This window comes from Cryptosporidium sp. chipmunk genotype I (genome assembly GCF_004936735.1).
Source record: "Cryptosporidium sp. chipmunk genotype I strain 37763 chromosome Unknown contig_26, whole genome shotgun sequence".
Classification (NCBI taxonomy): domain Eukaryota; phylum Apicomplexa; class Conoidasida; order Eucoccidiorida; family Cryptosporidiidae; genus Cryptosporidium; species Cryptosporidium sp. chipmunk genotype I.
Window position 1 is genome coordinate 173,373 of NW_027125588.1, and position 25,046 is coordinate 198,418.

The window sequence follows — 25,046 nt, forward strand, 5'->3', positions numbered from 1 at the left end:
TACTTTTATAACCATGGCATCCATGTCGGCTTCATGGCAGAGAGGTTTTTGGGATCTGTTGAACATTCTATGAGCTCAAGTACACTCTTGTCAATTAGTAGGCTGCTTTCGTTAATTGGCCTAGGATTAGTTAATACTGCTATTTTCTCCATCATCCTACGAACATTCCTGTCTACTTTCTCCCTAATTTCAACGTTAGAAAGTAATCTTTGTTGCATCATCTGAGAAATTGTGTTTTGAGAATGGTCATTAGCTGTGTTTGGCGAATTGATGGTGGCTGTTTGTGAATTATTGTCAAAGTCTGATTCAACGGAAGAGCCGCTTGATTTATGATGTAAATTGCGATGTTGAGGAATCTGTAAAGCTCTATGAACAGAAAATGCATGTAAATCGTCTCTAAGCAAAGAGCAAAGTAAATTTCTTACGTGAAACTCATATTTTTGTAAGCAGTGAGCAAATGCAAGCATGGTACCTGGAAGGATACCATTTTTACCGAAGGGACCCATTAAATTTTCCATGTTTCTCGTTAATCTAAAAGGGACTTTTTCAGTTTTGTCAATAAGCAGTGTAGATGAAACATAAGATGACTTTAATTCGGATTGATAAACTTGGCCTGTATCTAATGAAACAAATAGCTTACCGGGTGTAACATCATTTACACCTAGAATATATGAAAATATTGAAAGTAAGCCCAAATGAGTCGTAAATTGCTTTGTGAACAAAAATGATTGATCATGCGAATTGAACTTTTTTAAAATGCTTCTCTTAAAAATGTCTTCTGGTACCCAATTATCACATAGTTCACTATAAATTTTTAACATTTCCTTCTCAAGCTGCGAATTATTAATATTGTTCAACTTTTTAAGCGAAACATTGATAAGTTTTCTATGGAGCAAGATCGGGAAGTCAAGGTCATTTATCGGGAATGCACCGTTACTACTATTTGCTTCATCTTCAAAAAGTTCTGTAAAGCTCTTTTTGTTTCCTGTATCTTCAATTATACGGCAGCGTGGATGTAGTGGTATACAAGGCTGTATTGCAAAAGAAATATTTCTTGATCTAGTTTCCTTATATTTATATAAAAGTGTATTAAGTGTAACTTGGAGATGTAAAATGCGTTCCTCAACCTTTTGTTGAAGCCCACTATATGGCTGAATTAGGAAGTGTATAGTGCTTCCACTAGAAGTGATAAATCCTATTCTTTTCAATGTGTATGATTGCCTTACAACGGTTTCAACCGTAGGTAATGATCTGTGCAGGTATATAACCCCGCCAATGGGATTGTTACTATTTGTGTTTTCTAAAACTGCAAAATTTCTCAAGTAAAGACTTTCAGAAACAATTCTCAAATATTGACCAGGAACCTCCAAACGTATATTAATTCTATGAAATAGATCACAGAGAGTGGTTGACAAATCAGATAGCAATGATTTTCCTCTAATGTTTTCGTTTGAATACCTTTCAGTACATTTGGTAAAATGATCTTTCCACTTCTTTAACTTTTCCAACACGTAGTCAAGCTTTAGTTGTTGTGAAACCCTTTCAATAGGGGGGTTTGTATTATTACATAAATTAACGTGAAAGTCACTTTTGAATTCATTCCAATATTGTTTGATGATATTCTTAGATCTTTCAAATGACTGATTATTCAAGGGTGAAGATTTACTAAGTAACTGTTCATACCTTCTAATAATATTGTGCTCTAAGAAGTGCGTTCCTATATTTGGAAAAATGTCAAGCGCTTTTGTATCATTCATATTTGACTCTTGAGCAATGATCGAATCATCGTTGTTGGGGGAAATCTCAATTGTCATTTGGAATAATGTACGTATGGCACATAAGAGTTCATCAAGTGGGTCGGGCTTACAGTGTAATACTATATCTTCAACCCAATGCTCAAGAGCTAAGGTTAACGCACCGTGTCTAATTCTACATGTATTCATCAGTGATTCGATTCTTTGCCATCCCAAGGAGATAAAGCTTGGGTAAATTCCAGAAGAAGGTGGAGGTGGTGGACCCTGATTTTTGTTTTCACTTTCAGAATTAGATGATAAATACCAATACATGTGTGCCATTTCTCTTTTCTCAAGATAGCTGCATCTAATATTGAAATAAATGCTCTGTGGAAACATTAATACAATCTTGTTTAAAATATGCAAAATAGCACTCCCCTCAATCCTATCTATTCCAGCTATCAATTGTGGGATCCATGGAAGCCAAACAGCGCAAGGTAAATGATCTGAATACTTTTTGAATGCTAATGAGAGATATTTTCCATCAGGAGAGTCGTGTGGCAACAGCCAAAGTACCCTTGAAAGTAAAATGGAGTATTTGTCTGGTCTTAAATATATTCCCATTAAGTAAGAGATTACTGCATTAACTGCATAACTCATATTTTGGTGAATATATAATAATCTATCTGTATATTGAGCCCAAGTGATCCATCCCCTTGCGAAAAGTGGATAGACCTTTAGGGAAGAAAGCAAATCTGCATTGACACGAACAACTGAATTACTAGTGCTTACCAAGGGTGCATTGTTTAAGCTGGGATGTCCTTGCTCTGAGTTTAATAAATTGCTTCCAGTTACAGAGTTTGTATTATTTGGCATTTCGCCATCAATATAATAATTTGGATATAATTTATTAGAAATAACCCCTTTTAACCTCAGAAATTCTGCCCTGTACTCATCAAAGTAAGGTTCTGGGCATTTTTGGAAATCAGTCATATTAAGGATATTTAAACCAGTTCTTAATTGAGTAGTATCTGATAAACAAAGCTTAACTTTTTCTAAAGTTGCAAGAAATGTTTCCGCCCTATATGCATCTCCCCCTGAAACTTGTAAGTGGTTTTGTAATCTCTGAAGCAATGCAACAGAAACCTCTGGTAAACGATGGGATTTCCTTGCAATTGATGCGAACTTTATCATTGTCCAGGGCATGTCTTGCAAATAGCTTGGCCAAAGCGACTTTGCCTGCGAAGTTAAATGGTCTGACCTACTAATTAGATTCATAATAATAGAGAAAACAAAGTTTCTCCATACAAAAAGGTCATTCCATAATATCATACTATCCCACTTATTAGGTAGTCTATCTCTCCATACATTCAACATTCTGGCCTCAAAATAACCGGGAGTTGAGTTGTTTGTATTCTGAACATTTGAATGTGAGCTAACATTGTTTCCATGAGAGTTTGGATGCCCTGTATTAATTGATTGTGAACCTTGAAGTAAATTGTTTGTGTTTGCATGATGAATTATATAGTTGGATCCAAAGTTTGCACTATTCTGAACAGTGCTACTATTTAAGGCGTGATTTATATTGCTGTTCGGACCATCTGGGTAAAGCTTTCTTTCAATATCTGAGGAGAGTCTGAAGCCTTCTTGTAGTTCTATATATTGCTGGAAATTTAGCAATAACGGAACATGACATGTAGTCACTACACTTGGAAGCATAGCCCAAAAATTTAGCACAGTTCTATAACCGATTGAACAATGGCGTTCAAATTCTGTTAGTTTTGATCTTGAGTTATTTTGAATTATGCCTTGGGAAAACGATTGATAGTAAGCCCCATTATTTGAGTTTAGGCTACTTGCCAAATTATTTACTCGATTCTGGTTACTTATAGTAATATTAGAGTTAGACAAAGATTCTTGGCTCCCCTGACTTTGTAAATTCCAATTGCTATTAATTCCTCCTAAAAGCAAGTCATATAAAGAATGGTAAGCTTGACACAACTTTGTAATTGGGTTATGCAGAATATATTTGTTGACTAGTTTTTCTACTAATACCCAATCTTGTAGTTTAGATGAACACTCTAATTGAAGTTGAGGATTTCTGCGCTCTTTAGCAAACTCATTTAGTGTATTCCACTGATTTAGATGCTTTGCACAAGCAACCCAACTATCTATCCAAATCATTGTTTCATTATTTAATGGTAATGAATCAGAGTTTTCAAAGATTCTTGCCCAGTTTAGAGTACTATAGTTGCCAACCATATTACTATTGTTAGCTTTAGAGCTTGAATTATATATCGCGTCGAGATTATTGTAAAATATCTCCTGCGCTTTACTCCATTCTGCCTGTTGCATTAGTGCCAACCCCATATGGGTTTCAAGACAATTTGAAAATGACCTCCGAATACCAATTACAATGTCCTCTTCTTGTAGCTCTCCATAAATTTGCGCCAATATCATCCAGGAACTATCAGGCCCATCATCTTGAATAAAGTGATCTTCCTGCTTTTTAATCCTTGTTTGGAGACTATTCGCAGCCATCTGGTTACTCAAATAGTTAGACGCAATATGCCAACATCTTAATTTCGTAGATAAGTGTAAAAGTAAAGTTGATGGTAATATGGGGGGAGCATTGCATTCTAGTAAGGAGTCGAGTATGACATACGGTATTGTCCATTCAGACGGCATTGCTGAGCTAACTCTATGATGTCTTTCTTTTGAAAGCAAATCAATAATATCAAGTGTTAACACATTTCTTTGTTGGTTTTCCAAGTTATTCCAGATCCACGGAAAAATTGTTTTCCAAAAAGAAATTGAAATCGTCTCGCTTGTACTTGAGAAAAACAATAACGAGTCGATTGCTAAACTGGGGCTTCGCTTTAGGTTTTCAATAATATCGTCCAATAAATTGAATTTTATTTGCCCAACTAAAAAATTATTAAGCTTTTGTCTATTAATTAATACTGAGGAATTAGATTCTCCGTTATTTGAGCTGTCTAATATATCAATCAAAGATACATTGCTACTAGTACTCACATTGTCATCTTCGTAATGCACTTTTAATTGTAAATTTTGCAGTTCCCACCATTCTAATTCTAGTTCTGTTAAATTATAGTTTATATCATTTGGCCTAGATGACTGATAGTTTTCATTTGCGGCTTTGTCTAACTTATTAATAATTTGTTGTTCAATTGAAGGAAGAATAGATGGAAATCCTGCTATTTTGTTATTGATTATCGAGCTATTTTCACTAAAAGTCAGTGTTGGTATCAGCAGTTCTAAAAATTGAGTTATATAAAATCTCTCCGCAAGCACATCAAAATTGGATGTTGTAAATAAATAACGAAGCCTCCCAAACAAATCTTTTGGTAACTTTTTATTAAACCATTTTAATAATCCAAATTTTATTTTTGGATGTGGTGAAGCCAAACCTAGAAGTGCGCATTTCTCAAGTTGGATCAATACCTTTTCGGTTAAAATAGAGGTATTATCATGTTTAAGAGCAATATTATTTGAAGAACTTTCATCTTTTAATTTAAGTTTTTCTTCAAAGCTAAAAACAATTTCCAAAATTTCATCCTCTTGATTATTAAGAATTTCTTCTAAAAACGCATGATATATTAAATGCATTTCAAATCGACGATTTCTATCACAAATTAGAGACCATCCTGTCAAAAGTGTAATAACTAATTCGTATTTCAAAACTTTAATAGAAAATTCATCATTCATCTTGCTCTCGCATTCCAAATTAGAATAATATCTCAATATATCATCTAAATAATACACTTTGATTCTTCGTTCCTCAAGACCACTTTTGACAAATTCATTCATATCAGTCATCAAAGGGTTGCAACCAAACAAATTTAAACCTTCTTCTGTCTCAACCTCCAGTTTCTCTAATAAATAAACATTGATATTTAGGTGATAATTGAATATCCATCGCCCAAGAATATTAATTAATAGATGAACAATTCCTCCCTGAAATGTAATGAGTCCAAAATCTCGCAGTAAAACGATAATATGATGCCTAAAAATATCGCTATTTAAACTTTTGATTGTAAAATATGGTGAAATCAAAATTAGTTGAAATAGCTCCGCACAGCTACTTAGTATTGAGATATTTGAGCCATTCAAATGCTGCAACGTATTAGAACCTCCTACATTTAAATTTTGGCTGTTTGCTCTAGAGTTCGAAACATTTGTGTTTCTATTTGTGTTCGATAAGTTCGATTTTCCGGATAAAACATTTGGCTGTAAGTTGCTTAAATTTTGTGAATTAAAGCCACTATAATAAGTGAGAGTCCTGTCCAATACATATATTATTAATGGAGAAAGGTATCTGAGAAATAGAAAACCAGTTTCTATCAATTCTTCCCGAGATTTATGAAAATTTTGTTCATTTAAAGCAATTCCCAACACCATAAATGATGAAATAAGTTTTATAGAAGTATAAAGTGAAACATTTCTTCCAGAATAGTTCGTGCTTTGCTCTGCATGCTGCACAAGATTTGAGTTTTCATATACCATATTTTGACTATTTGATATAATCTTTACTGTGGATAATTCCGGTAATACCGAGAATTCTTGATTTACTAGAGACCAAATACCGGAGGCTGAGATATCAACTAATTTAATATAAAATGAATCTATTTTGTTATCTGTTGACACTTTTTTTGATAATGGAGTTTTGAAGTTATTAATATAATTATAATCCAATTCTTTGGGCTGATCAACTTTTTGGCTATTCTCTTCATTCGAGTATATACGATTAGTTATGTTTGCTAGGGAGTCTTTTAGGTGTGTTGAAGGATGAGGGATTATTTGAATTATCTTGCAAATTAACACATACAAAGCGTCAGAAACGTTTTTATCATTTGAAACAAAAGCAGGCTCAAGAATTTGTAGAATAAATTCTAATTGCATGATCATTGACGCAGAAGTTTGGTGAATACAGAAAACCTGAAGTCCTGCAATAAGTGTCAATTGAAAAGCGATAAAGTTTGGCGAAATAGATTGAGACTGACTATTTAATCCTTGGTTATTGTTATTAAGATTCTGCGGAATATTGGGCCTGCCAGAGTTAGATACAGATGAGAAATGAGAATTACTACTCAAATTAAAACCAATATCCAACCAACTGAGTTTCGCCTTACAATCTGGATATATTAATAGAATTTTAGATATAATGTTGAACGATTTTGCAACAATTTTGTGGTCACTGCTAGATGCCAATAAAGCAAGCCTAAACCAAATGGTTATGAGTAAATCAATTATTGAAACGGTAGATTTTTCATCTTCAATTTTCAATAATTCTGTAAGCTGTGGGATTGATGAGATATCAATAGTTGCATTTGCTACATTTCTATACTTTGTGCCTACTCCCAAATACAAATTTTGGTTATTTTTTTCATTATTACTAATTGAATGTGAAATCTTTCTCCTTTTTAATTCTAAACACTCATCAGAATCAAATTCGCATATCCAGCTAGTAATTACAATTAATATATCAAAAATCATTCTTTTCATTTCGGGTAAAAAAGGGATGCTCAAAATATTATTCGAACCAATTGTAGATTGACCGAAGTTATTTGTCATCCCTGAGTTGCTCCCTGTATATGATGTACTTGTAGATTGAGAGCTATTCTGACCCACTGAAGTAAATCCCCATAACAATTTGGTTAAAGTTGATAAAATTGGCGAAAGAAGATAAATATATTCAAATGCAAATATGTTAGGGTGAAGCGTGATAATATTCCAGTGATAAAGTTGCTGTTGCAAAGGTAAATTATAGCTATCCTGAATTAATATTGCGATCATCAACCTAAGCCAGTTAGAAAATAGTGTTTCAGGTGTTTTGTCTTTAATTAACAACTTAGGAGGTGAAGGTACTAATGAAAACAAGTTTTTATTACTTTCATTTTCAGTTGAAAAAATATTTACTGAATCATCTTTAATAATTGGCTTGATAGTATACAAGAGTGGAATAAATAAATTCAGAGCTCTTCTAACGGTGAGCCTAACTTCAGAAACTCCATAAAGTCTTGTAAGTGCTACCAACATTGAAAACAGAATTTTCTCTGGGAAGGGATACTTTTCTACAAAGTAACACATAGTAATGTAACCCCATGATTTTAGTAAAGAAGACTCGGTTCTCAATATATTCCAAACGTCCTTAATAATTCTTTTTCTGTTATTAGAAAGTGTTTCTACAGAATATTTATTCTTCACGAGTAAAATAAGAAGTTTAAGTATCTCTATTTTAAGAGGATCGTCCGTTGCAGAAAGTCCATTGGTTCCATGTAATGGGATTACGCTTCTTTCCAAACTTGGAAGTATTATTCTAGTTATTATACCTTCACAAATATAGTCGTTCAGCCATGAATCTTCGTTTAAGTAAATTTTTTCATTGGAATTGTTTTTGTTGAACTCATATTCTAGCAGTGGGATTAATATAAGCTGTATACATGCAATTTGAGTGCCAGGTAGAATGGAAGATGTATCTATATTAGGTCCATTTGGATAATATCTTTGTATAAGCTGGTTAAAAAGTAGGCGTTTTTCCTGGTTTGCAAGAGTTTTTGGGACCGTACAAATAAGGAAATCGCGAAAAGCCCCACTATCAAGAGTTGAGCTTGTACCAAAAAGAGTTGCAATTGTCAAAATAACGTCGATCCTTCTTCTCTTTAAATGTTCTTTTACATCTTGACCGTGAATAATTGTTGAAAGCAATGACATAATTAATTCTTGAGATGGATATAGTGCCTGGTTATTTGAGGTAGAATTTGATGTTGAGTTAACTGACTTTTGTGAATTATTTGTATGTGAAGACGAATTTAAATTAGTGTTAGAATTTTGTATATTATGACGACTCTGGTGTGAATTAAACGAAAAGTTATTAGGCAAGCTTTGATCATCACTTAAATTCTGTCTCTGAAAAGAAGAGGCAGAAGATTGAGAAAGATTAGTAATTGACGAAGAGTTTGATGGAAGATTAGCTGTTGAATACAAAACACTCCTCATTGAATTCTGGACAGACAAAATGTCGCTAATAATTTCGTCGCCCACTCTGCTACCATGATATTTGTTTTCAGGGTACTCCTTGCTTTGTATATTCTCAAGGTTATTTGTTGCAGTATAAAACCCAATAAGCATCTTATATAGCATAAAGCACTCATTTGAGTGAAAGAAACTCCAAGGATGCTGCCATGCCACAGTACCTTGATATGCCAATGATAGCTCAAATTTATTGTCAAAATTACCATGAGTAGAAATCCCTCCGCTTTTTGTAAATACAATAAGTCTGTTAAAAATTGTATTATACATTGTAAGTAGTATGTCGATAATTGTTAGCACAGATCTGTTACTAGATGCATAATACTCAAGGAAATCAATTACAAGCAAGCTTGGCCACTCTTCGCAAAGACTACTTAAAACTCTTATTCCATTCCACGCGCTACTGTATGATTCAGTAAATGCAGGAGAAACTGGAATAACATTAATATTCGTTTTATTAATGTTCTGTGGAGCACCAGAAGCAGAGCTATTGGTGCTTAATTGGACTGAAGATCCCATAACTTGGGAGAAATTTGTTGGGGGAATATATGAATCACGTTTATTCTCGACATTTTCCGCCTCTTCTAAAACCCTATTTACTGTAGCTTCAATAAGTTGAGTTCTCAGCTGATAAAGCTTTATTCGAATAACAGAACATGGGTTCATTTTAATCAAGTCGATAAGAAAATTAGCATATCTATCAGAAGCAAGCTGCTGAATTAGAAATAAGACAACGTTGTGCGGAGAATGGGTTGCAAAGAGTGCTAGAGGAAGGCGAAAAGGCGATGAAATAGTCATTGATGTTGTATATGATGTGATGAATGATGATATCGATGACTGTGTATTGTTGCTTCTATCAAGCCCAGGAAAATTCCTAGTACCCAATATTGTTCCAACCACTTTTGATACAAATTCGTCAGATCCCTGAGGTAATAGGTGAAAAATGCATACCATTGCAATTGCCATATGTAAATCTTCTTCATATCTATTAAAAGTTTCAATTTGTGTATTTGCCAATCCTGTAGAAGAACTTTGAGCTTGCCTTAAAGAGGAGCTTGTTTGATTATTGGAGTTTAAAGCTTCCCTTTGATATTCATTTGGCCAGCAAAGTCTTTGTAAGTGTTGCAAAAGCTTTTCACCCAAAGTTACATTAAAGCAGAAACACAGAAGCTCTAAAAGTCGTGCTAATCCTTGGAGAACATGTACTGTCAATTTTGTTGCGGACGCTAAGTGGACAAGTACGGGTCTAAGGCAATGCCTAAGCTGATCTTCAGGTAAAAGTTCATACTGATTGTTGGTTGTGTTATTCCCAAATGAATCGTAAATACTTGAAGCAACATTTAAGTCTTCACTATTATCTGTATTTAATAAATATCTTTCCAACCTTACAATAACTTTTAGGGTATGATGTGCAGCCTTACATATTTCTAAATCTTTTCTAGTAACACAGCGGAAAAGAATTCCAATTATCTTCCATCTAAGCTCGTCTTGAGATGTTTTGCTTTGATTGATTCCCAACTGGTTGTTCATTTGTAATTGCTGGTTTGCATTTGTTTGATGCTGGCTTTGATAAATTTGATGTGGATAATGTTTTTTTGATTGATTTACATTCTGTAAGTTTTGGTGGTTAGATTGAGTGCTAATCTGTGTTTGGTGATTTGCAGTAATTTGCTGTGCCAATACTGGGATAGGCTGTTGTGTTTGTTGAAGTTGGACACTTTGATTTAAATTTGTTTTGTGAGAATTATGATTTAATTGATTATTTTGTTGATAGTGAGAACTTTGATGTATATGCGTTGAGCAATTTGTAGGAATTGCTGGAGAAATCACTGGTGAAATATTTGCAGAAACAGGAACAGAAATTGAGGGATTGTTTCGGCTTCTAAGGAATTCAGACCAATTTGGATGAAGAAGTATAAGTTTTAAAAACCTGATTGAATATATTTGAACTTGTATCCTGTTTTTCCTGAACTCCGGATTGCTTTTATTACTTTGACTGTTATGGTTATTAACTTGAATATTAGATTGAGAAAAGCTATTATTCGAATTTTTTTGTTGAGAATCATTCATCTCAGAGTCTATTTCATCCCTTATTACAACAAAAATATCTTCAACAAACCTTCTGATAATTGTTGATGGAATTCCAATAGGCGGTGGTCTAAGGGATGCTATAAAGCATAGAGTATCTAAGAAAGCAAGCTGATATGGAGTGCTACAAGTAGAAATTAATTTGGTTTGGAGCCTACTCAACAGCTGCTGTAGTAAAGTTGTTTGTGAAGTAGCATTAAGATTATTTGTATCGTTATTCTCAAATTGACTACTGAAGCTGGTATTGAGCAGAGTTGCGACAGAAACACCAATAATATTTGATAACGTAATGAGACACTTTTGTGACATTCTTCTACAAGCAGGTCTCAAAGATAGTATATTTGGAGTTATCGAGTTCATACATAAGTGGAATAAATGTTTACGCAAAATTTCTAAAATTCCGTCAGCCGGAGTGTTGTTGGCCAAAGAGTTCATTATTTCTTCGCGTATTGCAACTCCAGAGTACCATTTGTCCCTTGATTCAGTAATCAGCATTTCCAAATAAACACGATAACTATCACTCCACCAAAATTCAGAATTATTTCTTTTTAATTCGTTAGTTTCATGTATCACAGTCAATAAATCCTCCCAGTTTCTATCATTTATATTAATAGATTCACCTGATAACAAAGATAACTTGTTTTTTGGAATGGTTATTCCATATTTTGAGATGGGTATTTTAATCATTTTAGAGCTAAAATTGTCGCAATTACCAAATAATGCAACTGGCTTTATTCCGGTGAAAACAGAGTAAATCAGCGCATCCAATGCGTCTTCAGAGCATCTTTCTGCAAAAGGGTTGCTGTCTGCCCCAGAGTCTTTTGAAATGAAAAAAAGAGCATCTGAGAGCTTCTGGAAATATGTCTGAGCCCAAATTGGTGGAATATGGTTAAGTAGCTCAATAATCAAGACACATGCAGCTGTTTTTTTATTCCATGAGATATCATAACACAAATTTACGATATTTGACTCTAATAAGCATGGGAGTTGAGCAGTTTGAAAAGCCCTGTTAAAGTATAATAATGGAAAGTTTTCTACAAGACTATAGTATATTTTTACTGTATTCTTTATAGCTATAAGGGCTATGTAGCTTGGGTTTACATGTTTCAAGTGGTTAGAGTGAGAAACTGTAAATTGGATGTCGATTGTATCAAATAAAGCAGATAGCATCGGCGCAACTGGGTCCGTTTTTGTGTTGGACCAATATAGGTTCAAATTACAATGTTCGGGAATAAATGACCTTGATGCAGAATAAATAGCTAGATAATTCGTCAGTCCATCACAAAATTCACCAACAGAATCATGAAGTTCTTCAATATACGATAATGCCAAAATAAGTGATTTAGTAAACAACTCGAGATTATTCACATAAGGCGATAGAAGCTTCAAATTGTTGCATTCGGAAATGTAGTCCATAGAAAAGGGAGTTACTATATTAGGATCCTCAATTTTTTCGGAATGCTTCTCAAGATAATTTGTTAGAAAGCTGAAAAATGTTTTAATGGGTTCTAAAGTTCCGATATTAGTCCAAAAAATCGAAAGATAAAGTAAAAGTAAATTTTTTATATGCGTATTACACATATTTTTAATTAATTTATTCGAACTTATGGAATCTTCATTATAAGTGGATGATAAGTATTTATAAACATGCTGCAGTGTATCGTCAATTCTGATAAATAAAGTTGTGTCCATTTTATTGTTTATTGGACTCGGTCTAATTAGAATAGGTACCTTTACATGAGGAGGTTCGTTTGCATCTAAAACTGCTGAGTCTTTTAAGAACCATCTATTCTTCCCTCCCAGTTTTCCTAGAATTCTTCCAACCAGTGTCGCATGTTGAAATGCTATAGATTGCAATGCATAGAAAGATAAACCATTGTTTTTATGATATCTGTGAAAATTACTTAGCAATACTTGGGATACAGGTAAAGGTATTGGAGGTGCGGGCTTCAATAATTTACAAAGTGTTACGAGAATTGATGGTCTTGTTTGGAATCTATGTGGCTGATGAAGGGAATTTGTAAGGATCGGATATAAGAAGTCATGATGAAGATTATCGATCCAGAGATCTAAACTTCTTAATGCCAACAAAACAAGTTCTGGGTCGTTGCTTTCAAGAGCATTCAGCATCGGACTAATTAATTGGCCCATATAAGGCAATAGTGACTTAAGCCTTGCTGGAACAGTAAGAGAAATTTCCAACCAAATTTCACGATAAGGGGACTTAGTTTCTTTTTGCATTTTTATAGTTGTATCCAAGAACCAGGGAAGAATAACCAAAAACTCTTTGTAAATGCCTGATGCCTTACCACCAGGGGTAATACTTCTGAATAAAGATCTTAGGATCGACAGAAAAAAAATATTATTTTGATATTTTGAAGCCATAGATGTACACAATGTGCATAAATCTACAACATATGGAATTATAATAGTTTCATGTTGAGGATTCTGGCCAATATATCTAAAGAGTTGTTTTAATAGCCTGGTAGTTACAAGTCCAGACGCTATTTCATTGGTTTTGTTCTTTTGTATATTTTTTGAATTCCCCCCATAAACAAAAGTATCTGGTATTGGTAAATCCGTAATATTTTTCTGTATTTGAAATAATGAAATATTAATATTTTGAGTTAGAATGTCAAATGGAAAAGGATAATCATCTGGATTTCCATGTGGTGCAGCTGTGGGGGCAAAATTAATTAAATTATTTGAGTCATCTCTAGGATCGATAATAGTTTGAACTGATTCCGGAAATTGTACCGGAGTTCCAAAATGAGAGATTCTTCCACGAGAATATGGAATTTTCGAATGGAATTCAACATTGTCTATATGCGGGTCTACCACGTATCTTGAAAGAGCAAGCTTGTGATGCTCCGTAGGGTAGATTGAGCATGACAAAGGTGTTGACGGAATACTCATATTATTAACTTGTGCAATGAATGATGAAATATCATGTTGAATAGATTCAGAAAATAATTGTTTATTATTTAATGATTTCAGCAAAATTTGAATAGGAGATAATTTGCTACGCAATTCAGTAAATTCTGAGTTTGGTTCAATAGCTAAGGTATCTAATTTTAACATTAGGTGTGGCAAGATTGATTCATAGAATACCTTTGCAGTGTGTTGCTGTACCCCCCAATAATGGAATATTAAGGAAATTTGTGGACTCATACTTGTAGACCACTCAAATAATACCGAGAACGTAGCTTGAATTATATCACCGAACGATTGCGGATGAATATAGCACATAACTGAAGCTAAAAGCTCTAAAAGTTCCTTTTCTTCTGGCATAATCGATAGTGGAGAGTTATGATGTGGCTTAGTACCAGTGTTCTGCCTCAAAGTGTTATTGGATTGGTTTGGGGCATAATTGCTCTGATTTGTGTTGTTAGGGATGATTAAGGAGCTTGTAGGAATAATCTGGCACTCACTACCACCTTCCTTTATCCTAACTAAACCAGTTGAGCTCATTGTATATTGAAAACATTGACAGTACTCAACACTGCAGATTATGCCTTCAATTAGTATCTTTTGTAGTAGTTTACTTTCCGCTTCATTTAACATTATACCGTTTGCAAGCTTTCTTACGTCAAAACGAGTAATATCAATATTGTTTGCATTGTTGTTTGTTGAACCATTAATTCCTGAAAGGGTATTACTTAAGATATTCTTATTATTAGTGTTACTGCTTGTGATAGCATTTCTGTTCAAAGTTGTAATATGAAAGATTGTCTGGCGTGCGCCAATTATAGTTGCACGAAGAATAGGTCTAAGCTCCCTCAAAATATCAATGATTAATGGCTTAGTTTGATTTTCCGTATTAATTTCAGAGTCAAGTCCTTTTTTTAATGCACTACAACCAGTGATCGAAATTTCACAATGACCTATCTGTGTATTTGCGTACGAAAATGAGTTATCCAGCCAATTTCCAATATTCGAAATTTTAATAAATTCATCAAGAAAATCTCCTAGTTTTGGCTTTAATGGTGTGAATGTAAATGAGTCGATTTTTGAGTCTGGTAATCCTGGTATCTCCCTATTCATAGAGACAAGAACTAGATTGCAAATTTGGCGTCGGAGTTGGTGGATTTTCAGTGAAAAAACCGATAAAATATTCAATAAAATATCCCTAATAATAATATTTCTTTGAGTATTACTACTTGGAATAAAACCTTCTTTTTTCAATATGTCTGGTAGAAATGCAGCAGATCTGATACAATAATGTTGCGCAGGTAAAGGAAGAGCTGTGTCTAAAATATTTCTTGTGAGAGAATGCAGGCACTTCATAATAGAGTCAAAAAAACAATCTTGATTCAAATTATTGCAATATGAACTAAAGGAGTGCTCAACTCGTAAATATACAACTATTTCATGTAATATTGCAGAAGATAACACCTTAAGTGTTTCATAACCAGTACGGCCATGCCCAATGAGGACTGCTTCATCAAGTAAAATTTCTATCCTATCGTAAAACCCCTGCCTAAATTCAGTATTCAAAATACTTCTTAGACACACCAGTATTTCACGGCGTTGGTGAAGACAATATGGTGGGCAAAAGAGCAAAACCTGAATAAACCCCTGTGTAAATGCTGACTGAGTTTGTCTTAGAGTCTCTGATACGTGTTCATCACCATTAAAACCTCTAAAAAAATGAACAAACCATAGTATAATTTTGCTACATGCAATCATGTAGTCTTGTACCAGAGATTTAAATGAGGACGAACGTACTATCTCTGGGATTTGTTCTGGACTTAATTTTAATTGACTAATCGTATGGTTTTGGGATATGCAAGATGATCCCATCAACTTTGGGTGAAAATCTCTAGGAAAAAGGCTCACAATATTTAAGCAAGAAGCCAAGTTAGGAGCAAAAATAGCGAAGTAACGTTCAATAAAATGAGGATATAACTGGAAAATGTGTAATAAGGCGAGTGGCAACTCTATCAGAATTCTTAATGATTGATGGCATGGAAGGACCATATTTTGAGAGGGGTTTGAGTTATTTACATTTGTGGTGACAGAACTTCTATGAACATTTGATCTTACTTGATTTGTAATTTCAGTGAACTCTGGCAGAGCCGTTGAAAGTGCTCCACGAAAGAACAACTGATCAGGGTCGTCATTCGCTGAATTAATTTTGTCCGATTTACTTGTTGAATTTCCACTTTGAATGTAAATATCTTGTCCTTCAGTGTTAGTATTATTTCTATTTGAAATCACTTCCTGAATAAGCTGCGGTAGAGTGTGTTGCACATCTGTGCATAATCTGGACGCGAACCCAAGAAAGGACTCAACGACATTTTCTAATTTGTCTGTATAATTCTTATGTAGAAAAACTAAATTACGAATTGCGAGTACTCCAATATCATCAGTATCTCTATCAAGTAAATGCAAGCATAACTGTGCTAAATCTAAACAGTAGTTTGATATAACTTCATTCTGAGGCAATAATGATATAATCTCCATACATATTATACTTGATTTCTTATAATCATGTTTTTTTGCTGCGTCATTTAGTAGCAATATGTTTCTAATTCCATCCAAGCATTCTTCTAAAAATGAAAAGTAGGTTTGCTTGTCAGTTGTATATAGTTCAATGTGATCTCTGATACTGGTAAGAAATTCCAAATCCTCATTCAAATCATTTTGGCCAAATGATTTAAGCCTTGTGCCAATTTCTTTAATATTCATATTAACAAAAAATCATATCAATTCAATAAAAAATAATCAATTTACCTAGATTCAAGTTTATAGAATAATAGAATCTCGAGTAAATATAAGTTCCCCTTAATATTACTTAGTTTTTATAATAAGCTCTTAGCACAAAAAGAAATACGACATTTATCCTCTCACGAACTTTATGACAATAATTTATCCCGCATAATTAACGCAAGATCTTGGTACTGGATTAATTTACGTCTACTAAATGTCAATAGAATCAAAATAAGAAATAATTATTAATTAAATATTTTTCTTTAAGTATATTTATGTAGATTGCAAACTAGGGCCAGAACAGCTATAACCACAAACCTAATTGTGTAAACGACGTTAAAAGTGTAGTATATTGATATGAACTTAGCTATCGCTAGATACTAAATTAACTGGAACTGCAAAGATAGGGCTAATTGTATTAACAATTGTGCCAGATCTTATTAAGGAAAGAGCAGAAATTCCGAAAAATGTATGAAATACATCTGGCAGATTTCCAGGTCTGTCTGAGAATCCGCCTTGTGAAGTGTCTTCTGAACAAAAAATGTATCTCTCCAATAAATTCCTATCGATATAATTTGCTCTCCCCAAAAAATAAAGCAAAGAAAATATCCACCATGAATAACAAACATCAGGTGCTTTCTCAGGTCTACCATTAAACCCCCCACATAGGAGTTGCCTTTCACATAGCCAAAAAGAAAGCTTATCAATGTTTATAATATCAAGTGAATTCAAAAATGCAAGTGAAACAACGCAACAGTATGTGTATGCTGCATGCGATTCTGAGCACGGAACTCCACCAAAAGCTCCATCGGAATTATAGCATCTTAATATATAAGATTGGGCGCCTGCAATATCAATTTCATTTATTCGGTTTATAATTGTTAGGCTTGACAATGCACAGTAGGAAAATCTGCAATCAGTCTCTAAATATCTATCACAACGAAATGAACCATCTTCATTTTGAAGTGAAGATATCCACTTTGAAATTTTATCTGAGTCAACTCGATCTAATTTGTCGATCATCATTAGTATAAGGAGGGCGTAGTGCGTAGAAACTATATTGGCATTTAACCCCTTATTCTGAGAATAGCCAACCATTGTCATGTCTCCATCAACAAAGACCTTACAGCTTTCAACAAAGTCAAAAATACGAGCCTCTAGTTCTTTAATTTGGTCTTTATTATTACTCTGTAAATCATTGAATAATAACTTCATACTTCCAATACCCCAAAATAGCCCCGACATTTTCATAGGATGGCTGAGAAGACCACTTACTGTATCCCTATTGAAATACAGATCCAATAGAAACTCATAATGTTTCTGAGGGTTTAATTTTTTAGTGGATAAACTTTGCATATAAAATGACTAATAATGCTTTAAATTTTCGCGGTAACCAATAAAAATAGGGAAACAAAGTGGGCTTAAATATTATTAGGCCCAGTAGAGAGCCCAATCATGAAGAGTATCAACAACTGCGGGAAATAGTGCATTTGATGATGTCATAATTATTTCTCTTAAATACCTTTCTGCCTCTTTTTCTGATTGATCTAATCTGAATTTGTCTTTAATTCTTTCCAAAATAGCTGCGTAATTATTTTCGGGTCTTGAGTTTAGATCCTTTATACCACTATCTACCATTAATAACAAAACATTTGATATTAGCCATGACTTTCTGCGAATATATCTATAATAATCGCAGCATTTGTCAACAAAGAGCTTGAACCCTAATGAGTTTAATCCGCCCATAGCCTCTATCATTTCTGAACAAATCTTCATTGGGGGTGGGAAAGGTTTTGGATCTTCTCCAAATATATATCCGAAATCAACATGTAGAAAGTGACCGTTTTTCCCGACTAACAAATTATCAAGATGACGATCTCCAACGCCAAGGATAAATGTAATAACGCTATATGCTGCACAGCTAGTAATAAAGGTAGTTAACACATTATGAGGGATATTGTTAATATTTGTATTATATGCGCCTGCCCAATAATTTAATATGCAATTTTTTCCATATTTTTTTCTAATTGAACCAATGGAGGAAAAATCGTCGAGAAATTCAATTAATCCATCAAATTGTGAAAAAGGCGTAACCTTATATGTGATAAACGAACTTTTTACATTCCATTCGTTAAGTAACTTATAAGATATCTCCAGAAGTTGCACTACTAATCTATCTTGTCTTAAATCGTCCCCTACTTTGTACATATATTTTGATTCAACTACAGGATGTATTGATTCAGATGTGTTAACATCTTCTTTTAATATATTTGCCTGGCTATTTTCCTTTCTGTTATGAGTATTAACAATCGCCATTCTACAGGAAAATATTATTGGGCATTGGGATGACTTTATTATAAAACTTTCACTCGGAACAATACCAATTAACGCTCTATTAACATCAATTGGGAGGAGAAGAAGATCGCTCAAGTTAGTTATATTCAATAACGGTAACTCAATTCCCTCGATTTCTAAAGGAAGACTCTCAAAATTCTCAATCTCGTGATTGCAGATAAATTTTAAAGAAAGCAAGTTTCTTTTTTTGCTACAATTATTCGCAAATTCATCTTCAGCTTTTAACATCAATTTTATCGATTTAATTAATTTAACAGTTATTTTATCTATGCCTGTTGAACATGAAGAAATCTTTAGTTCAGAATAAGGTATCTTTCCAAATTCAAAATCACTCAAGATACTTTGAAATTTTTGTATCTTTTTCTCTGCCCTTTCTCTTTTACAGTCTTCAACTGAAACACGATGTATCCATAACAATGTTGCTCTAAATTGTATTTGGCAAAGAATTAAATCAATTATTTCTAAACAGAAATGATGTTTACAGCAATAAGACTCTCCTATGTCTCCTTTAATATTATAATTATTATAATCAGCAATACCATCAACTATTTCGAATATCGTCTGTTCAAAAACCTTAGGATATTCTTGAATTGATATTTCTGAAATTAACAGCCAAAATAATTCAACACAAAATTCTAGATTACATGTTGCCTTTCTTTTTAGAAACTTCATTAGTTCAGTTCCATTTTCATATCTAAGCGACTGAACTAGTTGTGGTAAAACAAGAAACAGCTCTTCTTTGGTGCAAAATTCCAAGTTTTCTATAGCAAGCCTGCGAATATTTGAAAATTCTTTATATTCTCTTGAAAGCAAATTTAATGAGTCTTCAATATTTAAAATCCTACATTTATGAGTATCCATCGGCTCTTTAATAGTTTGAATAATTAAATTGATTAAATAATCAATTTCAATCATTATCGCATTATCATTTAAATCAATAAAATGAAACAACATAGGTATTCCTGCTTTAAATTTAAATAAAGAAAACCTATATTTCCAAATAAATCCAATTTCACTTTCATATAAGTCTGCATTGTTAAGCCTTGTTAGATACCCTATATATAATTTATTTATTGTTCTCTCTAACTTTAGACTCTCTTTATTTATTAAATAATTATTAATTAATGAATTTTCCATAGGAAAATAAGGCAAATGATTGTTTAAACTTTTTTTATTATTCATTACAAAAGTAAAATCAATTCTTTGTTCTGATTCTTCAGCAGTTGATAGATTTATATAATCCGAAATAACATTAAAGATGTAACCAGAGTTTAGTATCTTTTTCATATTCGAAATATTTTGTTTGCACATTATTACGTGAGAATTCATCTTTTCTTTAAAGTTAAATGATAAGTGTAAATATCCGAGTAATCTATCACTAACTTTGCTCAAACAACCTTCATCTTGAAATTCATTCTTTTGTGGAAAAAGAAGTTTATATATTTGTGTATTCAAGTCAAAAATAAATTTTTCTTTGAATACTCCTGAACAGTTTATTAGAATAGGTAAATCAATAGATGAAATATTTTCAGTATAGTAGGCTGATACCAAAGGAAGTATGGAGTATCCAAGTATAAATTCTCCATTACCAAGGTAATTTTCATCTAAAAATTTAAAAATGTAGATATTAGTGTAGTTGCAAAGCGATGAAAAACTGATTTCTCCGCAGATGGGCAAATTTATCTCAAAATTAATATATATCCTCTCACTTTTTTTATTTGTGTTTTTTTCAATTGCAATTAACTGCGATTGAATTCCAGTTTTATTATCTGAAATAATTTTCCCGGACGAATTTATTATATATTGCTCACATTGAATTCTTAGTGCAATCGGAAAGTATTTCATGTTCATGAGCGAATATTTGCTTTGTATTTTCTCAAATGAGAATGCAATGTAGTCTATGTTAATATTCATTGGTAATTGAACTTGTTTGATCTATTTCATTATTTCTCATGAATAAACTTTTCACACTAAAATGAATATTACCGGTATTTGTAACAAAGAAGTCTACCGCCTTTTATTCTAATTAAAAAGCGTCTCTTCAAAGCCTTAATCATAAATGAATTTAAGGCATCACTCTTTTTGCTCTAATGATTGATAAATCGAGAAGAGGACTTAGTCCGTTGATAGGCTATTCAATTCAAAACCAAGGATGTCTATCGGCTGATCACCAGACTTGCTTGTATCTTCCAAACCAAAATTTTAGTGGCTACAAAGATTTTCATTCTTCAGGCTTAATGACTTTTAAGCAGTTTACTTTAAGCCAAGACGATAATCTAGCTCCCAACGAACTTATTGAAATGTATGATTCCTACAAGACTAAATATGTTCAAAAACACCAATTAGAATTTTTGGAAAATAATAGAAACTCGCCTATAGTTCTCGAAAAATTTCACCCAATTTGGATTAGAAAACTTGTTGATGAACGAAGAAATTTGGTTTTGAAACGTATTGAAGTTTTTTCTTTGAAATTAAAAAGAGGAGGATTTAACACAATGAACAAAACGAATAATGATGTTGAAATAATAAGCCACACAGGCACTGTTACTGAAACTAATCACACAGATGAGAGTAACGACTCGATTACAGTATTTGGAAATTATCCCAATTTTGAAACTGATTTGAAATCTCATATTATGGTACTTACAGACATTCCCAGTTATATTTCATATTTAGATATAACTAAGTTTTTTAACAACGATTTTCCATTAAAAGAGGGGGGGCCTGGAAAATGCGAAGGTTTTCTAGATATTCTTCTTTCTCCTCCCAGATTTACACGTGGTATATTGAACAGACAATGTTATATTTTATTTGATAACGTGAAGAATAGAGATTCTGCGATTGAATTAATAAAAGGTAAAACAATAAAATCTTCGGTTACAACCAGTTCAATTATTCTGTCTTATAATGATACAAATAATCAGATGGAAGATGCAAATGATAATGAGGATCTGGTTATACAACAGCCTGGAGCAAAGTATTCAATCTACATCATTCAAGCAAAGACTTACAATGAAAATTGTTCTATAAAAGTTGGGCAAATTTCAAAAGCTTTCTTAAATCAAGAAAGACTTTCGATAGACAAGAGTAACATAAAAAAGATAATTGAAAAGATTGAAAGTGGCCAAGGCATTAACTCAAACATTGATGAAATTATGGAAAGTGTACTAAGCAGTGAGTCCATGAATATTAAAGCTTCTGTTGACTTAATGTCATTATATCTGAGATTTGTGCATGGAATAGACTACTATTCATTATCTACATCACACCCCTTACAAACAAAATCATATAACTCTTCAAATTTACAGCCTATGGAGTGTTTTCCAGACATTAGCAATACGAAGGACTTAAATTCATCAGATACGTTTTTTAATCAATGCAATGGTGAAAATTTAACCAAATATAATGAAAAATCGTTTATTATGCATAGCAATCTCATATTTTTATCTAAAGGATATATTGAAGCTTTATTTAAAAATAAATTCAGAACTGGTTGGCAAAAAGATGAAGGTAATGATTCCGAATCGCAAATTTGTAAGGGGCAAATAGACGATCTTCAAAATCAAGCCCTAGTTAATCAACTTGAAGAAAATGTTGATATTTTGTTGAAACTACCATCAATTTTTGATTTGATACCTCAAACAATTGGAGATAACGATGAATCTCTTTCTTTTTCTTGGAAAAGATACTGTGAACAACATACACTAAGGAAAAAAGCAGATAGATGGCAGTGTGGTAAATGTTTAAAACAATTTAAAGGTGAAGAATATGTCCATAAACACCTTGCAAAGAAGCATAGAAATTTTTTAGAAACTATTAGAGAAGAAATTACATTCGAAAGAATTATCAAACCGTCAGCGGAAAAATTCTCATATCTAATATATCCCGCAAATGCTGATGAATTCAATGTGAGCTCTGTAAATAGGAGAGGGAATAATCATGGAAATCTCCAAAGTGTATATAGGCCAAAAAATAACAAGCACTTGCGTTCCAATCCATTTGAAAAAAAGAAGCATTTTAGAGACTGGGATACGCCCAAGCAACAAATAATTACCAATTCATCAAATGACATTAGAACTTCGATAAGATACGATGACTTGTAGATTTTCGTTTACTATGGCACTACAAGAATCTTTTTTCATTAAAAAATAAATCACGGATAGTTAATTAACTCCTAATTGTGTACTATATAAAATACCTCACTTTCAGTGTGCTAATTTTTAATTTCTTGGAAAAATATTCTGAAACCAACCAATTTATTTTATCGTTCTATTTCATTATATTTTTATAATATCAAACCCTAAGTTGTAATTCCTATATAGCGTCTCCAAAAATTCAAGATATTTCTATCTATAGTAGTTATTTTTAAGTTGCTGATATTCTCTTCATAATTTAGAAAAATCTTGTCAATGGTTGAAGAAGAATCGATATTACCACTTTTTTCGTCTAAAAATTTGTAATCTGAATCTTCAAGGCTAGTGAAAACTTTTCCAGATGGGCTCGGCTTTGATTGAGGGTGGGAAGAATCGTTGACTAAATTTAAGTTTGAATTTTCATCGCATACGGTAGGGAATGATATCCAGTTTTTTTCTGTATGTTTAAAGTAATCAGAGAAATTTAAGAATTTTATTCCTAATTGATTAAAAAAATACAGAAATGAATCGTAATCTCGCTTATGAGAAGGTATACAAATTACAATGCCTTTCTGCCCAAATCTTCCAGATCTACCTGCACGATGCAAAAAAGTCTCTCTATCAATAGGTACATCAACATTAATAACAAGATCAATCATTTTTATGTCAATTCCACGTGCAAGTAAATCGGAGCAAACTACAACTCTACACTTATTTTCGTGTAATGAAGTAATTATTTCCTCTCTTTCAATTTGCGATCTTTTTCCGCTAGTATATAAGGCTGGAACATTTAATGACTTTAAAGCAGACATAATTTTATATCCAACCGAGCTATTATTAGTAAAAATGAGTGATTGCCTAAATGGAACTCTGATCAAAATATCAACAATAGAATTTATTATATATGCCCATTGATGGTAATTGTTTTCACTTAATGTATTTAGCTGAAATATTTTGTTTAAAAAAAAATCATAAAGGAAAAAATTCATATTTTTTAGTACCGGGCTCTCAAGAGTATTTGGTGCTGAAAATCTTGATTTAAGATACATACCATCTGTGTTTCTTATATCTTGAACATGATTTAATACTTCAAGATGATCAACTTTTGCATCTTTTGTTACTAATGATGAACACAATTGAATTTGTCTCAATTTAAATAGTTTTTCATCACTCACATTTATGTTAATTTTATATAATATTCTTTTCAGTAGTTGTAACTTATCAATAGGGAATGTCGCTGAACATGCAATAAATTGTGTAGTTGATGAACCCAAACATAGTTCTAATAAATACTTTGACTGTTCAATAAAGCAATCTTCGAGAAGGCGATCAGCTTCATCAAAAAGTAAAAAAAACAGTGACTCCCTCAGTTTATTAAAAGAAAAAAGATTATTTGATCCATAGTTCATTAATTGGATAAATCTACCCGGCGTAGATATCAATATTGTAGGAATATTGAGATGAAACTTTTCAAAATCTTCAGAAATAGGACTTCCTCCAATACAACAAATATTGTGTATAAAGTAAATATCTTTAATTGAATTTAAAAATGTTGAAATTGTTTTGTTTATTTGAATGCAAATTTCTCTCGTTGGAGCAATCAAAAGAGATTTTAATTCGAAACAAAGATTTAATTGTTTTAAATCGTTATCTAGACTGTCCAATAACTTATTTAAAATAAATATAACAAATGCAATAGTTTTTCCAGTTCCAGACTTTGCCTGGAGCACTAAGTTTTCTTCAATAGTTCCTTGACTTAAAATATGATATTGCACTGGTGATGGAAAAATAAAACCATTGGATAATAGCGCGTCGATTAAACAACTATGAAGAGGAAAGTCAGAAAACCTTATATTATGATTTACTTTAAGCCTGATATCATCAAGAAGCTCATTTTTGTCAAAATTGTTTGGAAGCATATAAGCAAATATAAGTAAATATGCATTGCGCCAAAATAGCAAATAAATGAGTA

The 25,046-nt window shown here is 32.7% G+C and overlaps 5 protein-coding genes across 5 annotated transcripts; 1 reads left to right on the top strand and 4 right to left on the bottom strand.

The window, feature by feature from the left end:
• Positions 1-5: 5 nt before the first annotated feature.
• Positions 6-16,565, bottom strand: ELE39_002593 (Tra1p-like C-terminal FAT domain plus phoshoinositide 3-kinase domain very large; the record flags this gene model as incomplete). Its single annotated transcript, XM_067345443.1, has 1 exon — positions 6-16,565. One exon carries the CDS (start codon positions 16,563-16,565, stop codon positions 6-8), a length of 16,560 nt encoding a protein of 5,519 aa, XP_067202211.1.
• A 384-nt stretch (positions 16,566-16,949) lies between these two features.
• On the bottom strand, positions 16,950-17,942 carry ELE39_002594 (Rab geranylgeranyl transferase beta prenyltransferase alpha alpha toroid fold; the record flags this gene model as incomplete). The annotated part of the gene is made up of 1 exon (XM_067345444.1): positions 16,950-17,942. One exon carries the CDS (start codon positions 17,940-17,942, stop codon positions 16,950-16,952), a length of 993 nt encoding a protein of 330 aa, XP_067202212.1.
• A 75-nt stretch (positions 17,943-18,017) lies between these two features.
• On the bottom strand, positions 18,018-20,855 carry ELE39_002595 (phosphatidylinositol 3-kinase PI3ka plus PI3Kc domains; the record flags this gene model as incomplete). The annotated part of the gene is made up of 1 exon (XM_067345445.1): positions 18,018-20,855. The coding sequence occupies one exon, from the start codon at positions 20,853-20,855 to the stop codon at positions 18,018-18,020; it is 2,838 nt and encodes a 945-aa protein (XP_067202213.1).
• A 176-nt stretch (positions 20,856-21,031) lies between these two features.
• Positions 21,032-23,044, top strand: ELE39_002596 (C2H2 Zn finger; the record flags this gene model as incomplete). The annotated part of the gene is made up of 1 exon (XM_067345446.1): positions 21,032-23,044. One exon carries the CDS (start codon positions 21,032-21,034, stop codon positions 23,042-23,044), a length of 2,013 nt encoding a protein of 670 aa, XP_067202214.1.
• A 197-nt stretch (positions 23,045-23,241) lies between these two features.
• ELE39_002598 (SF II RNA helicase) lies at positions 23,242-24,993 on the bottom strand (the record flags this gene model as incomplete). Its single annotated transcript, XM_067345448.1, has 1 exon — positions 23,242-24,993. One exon carries the CDS (start codon positions 24,991-24,993, stop codon positions 23,242-23,244), a length of 1,752 nt encoding a protein of 583 aa, XP_067202216.1.
• Between the last annotated feature and the right edge of the window lie 53 nt (positions 24,994-25,046).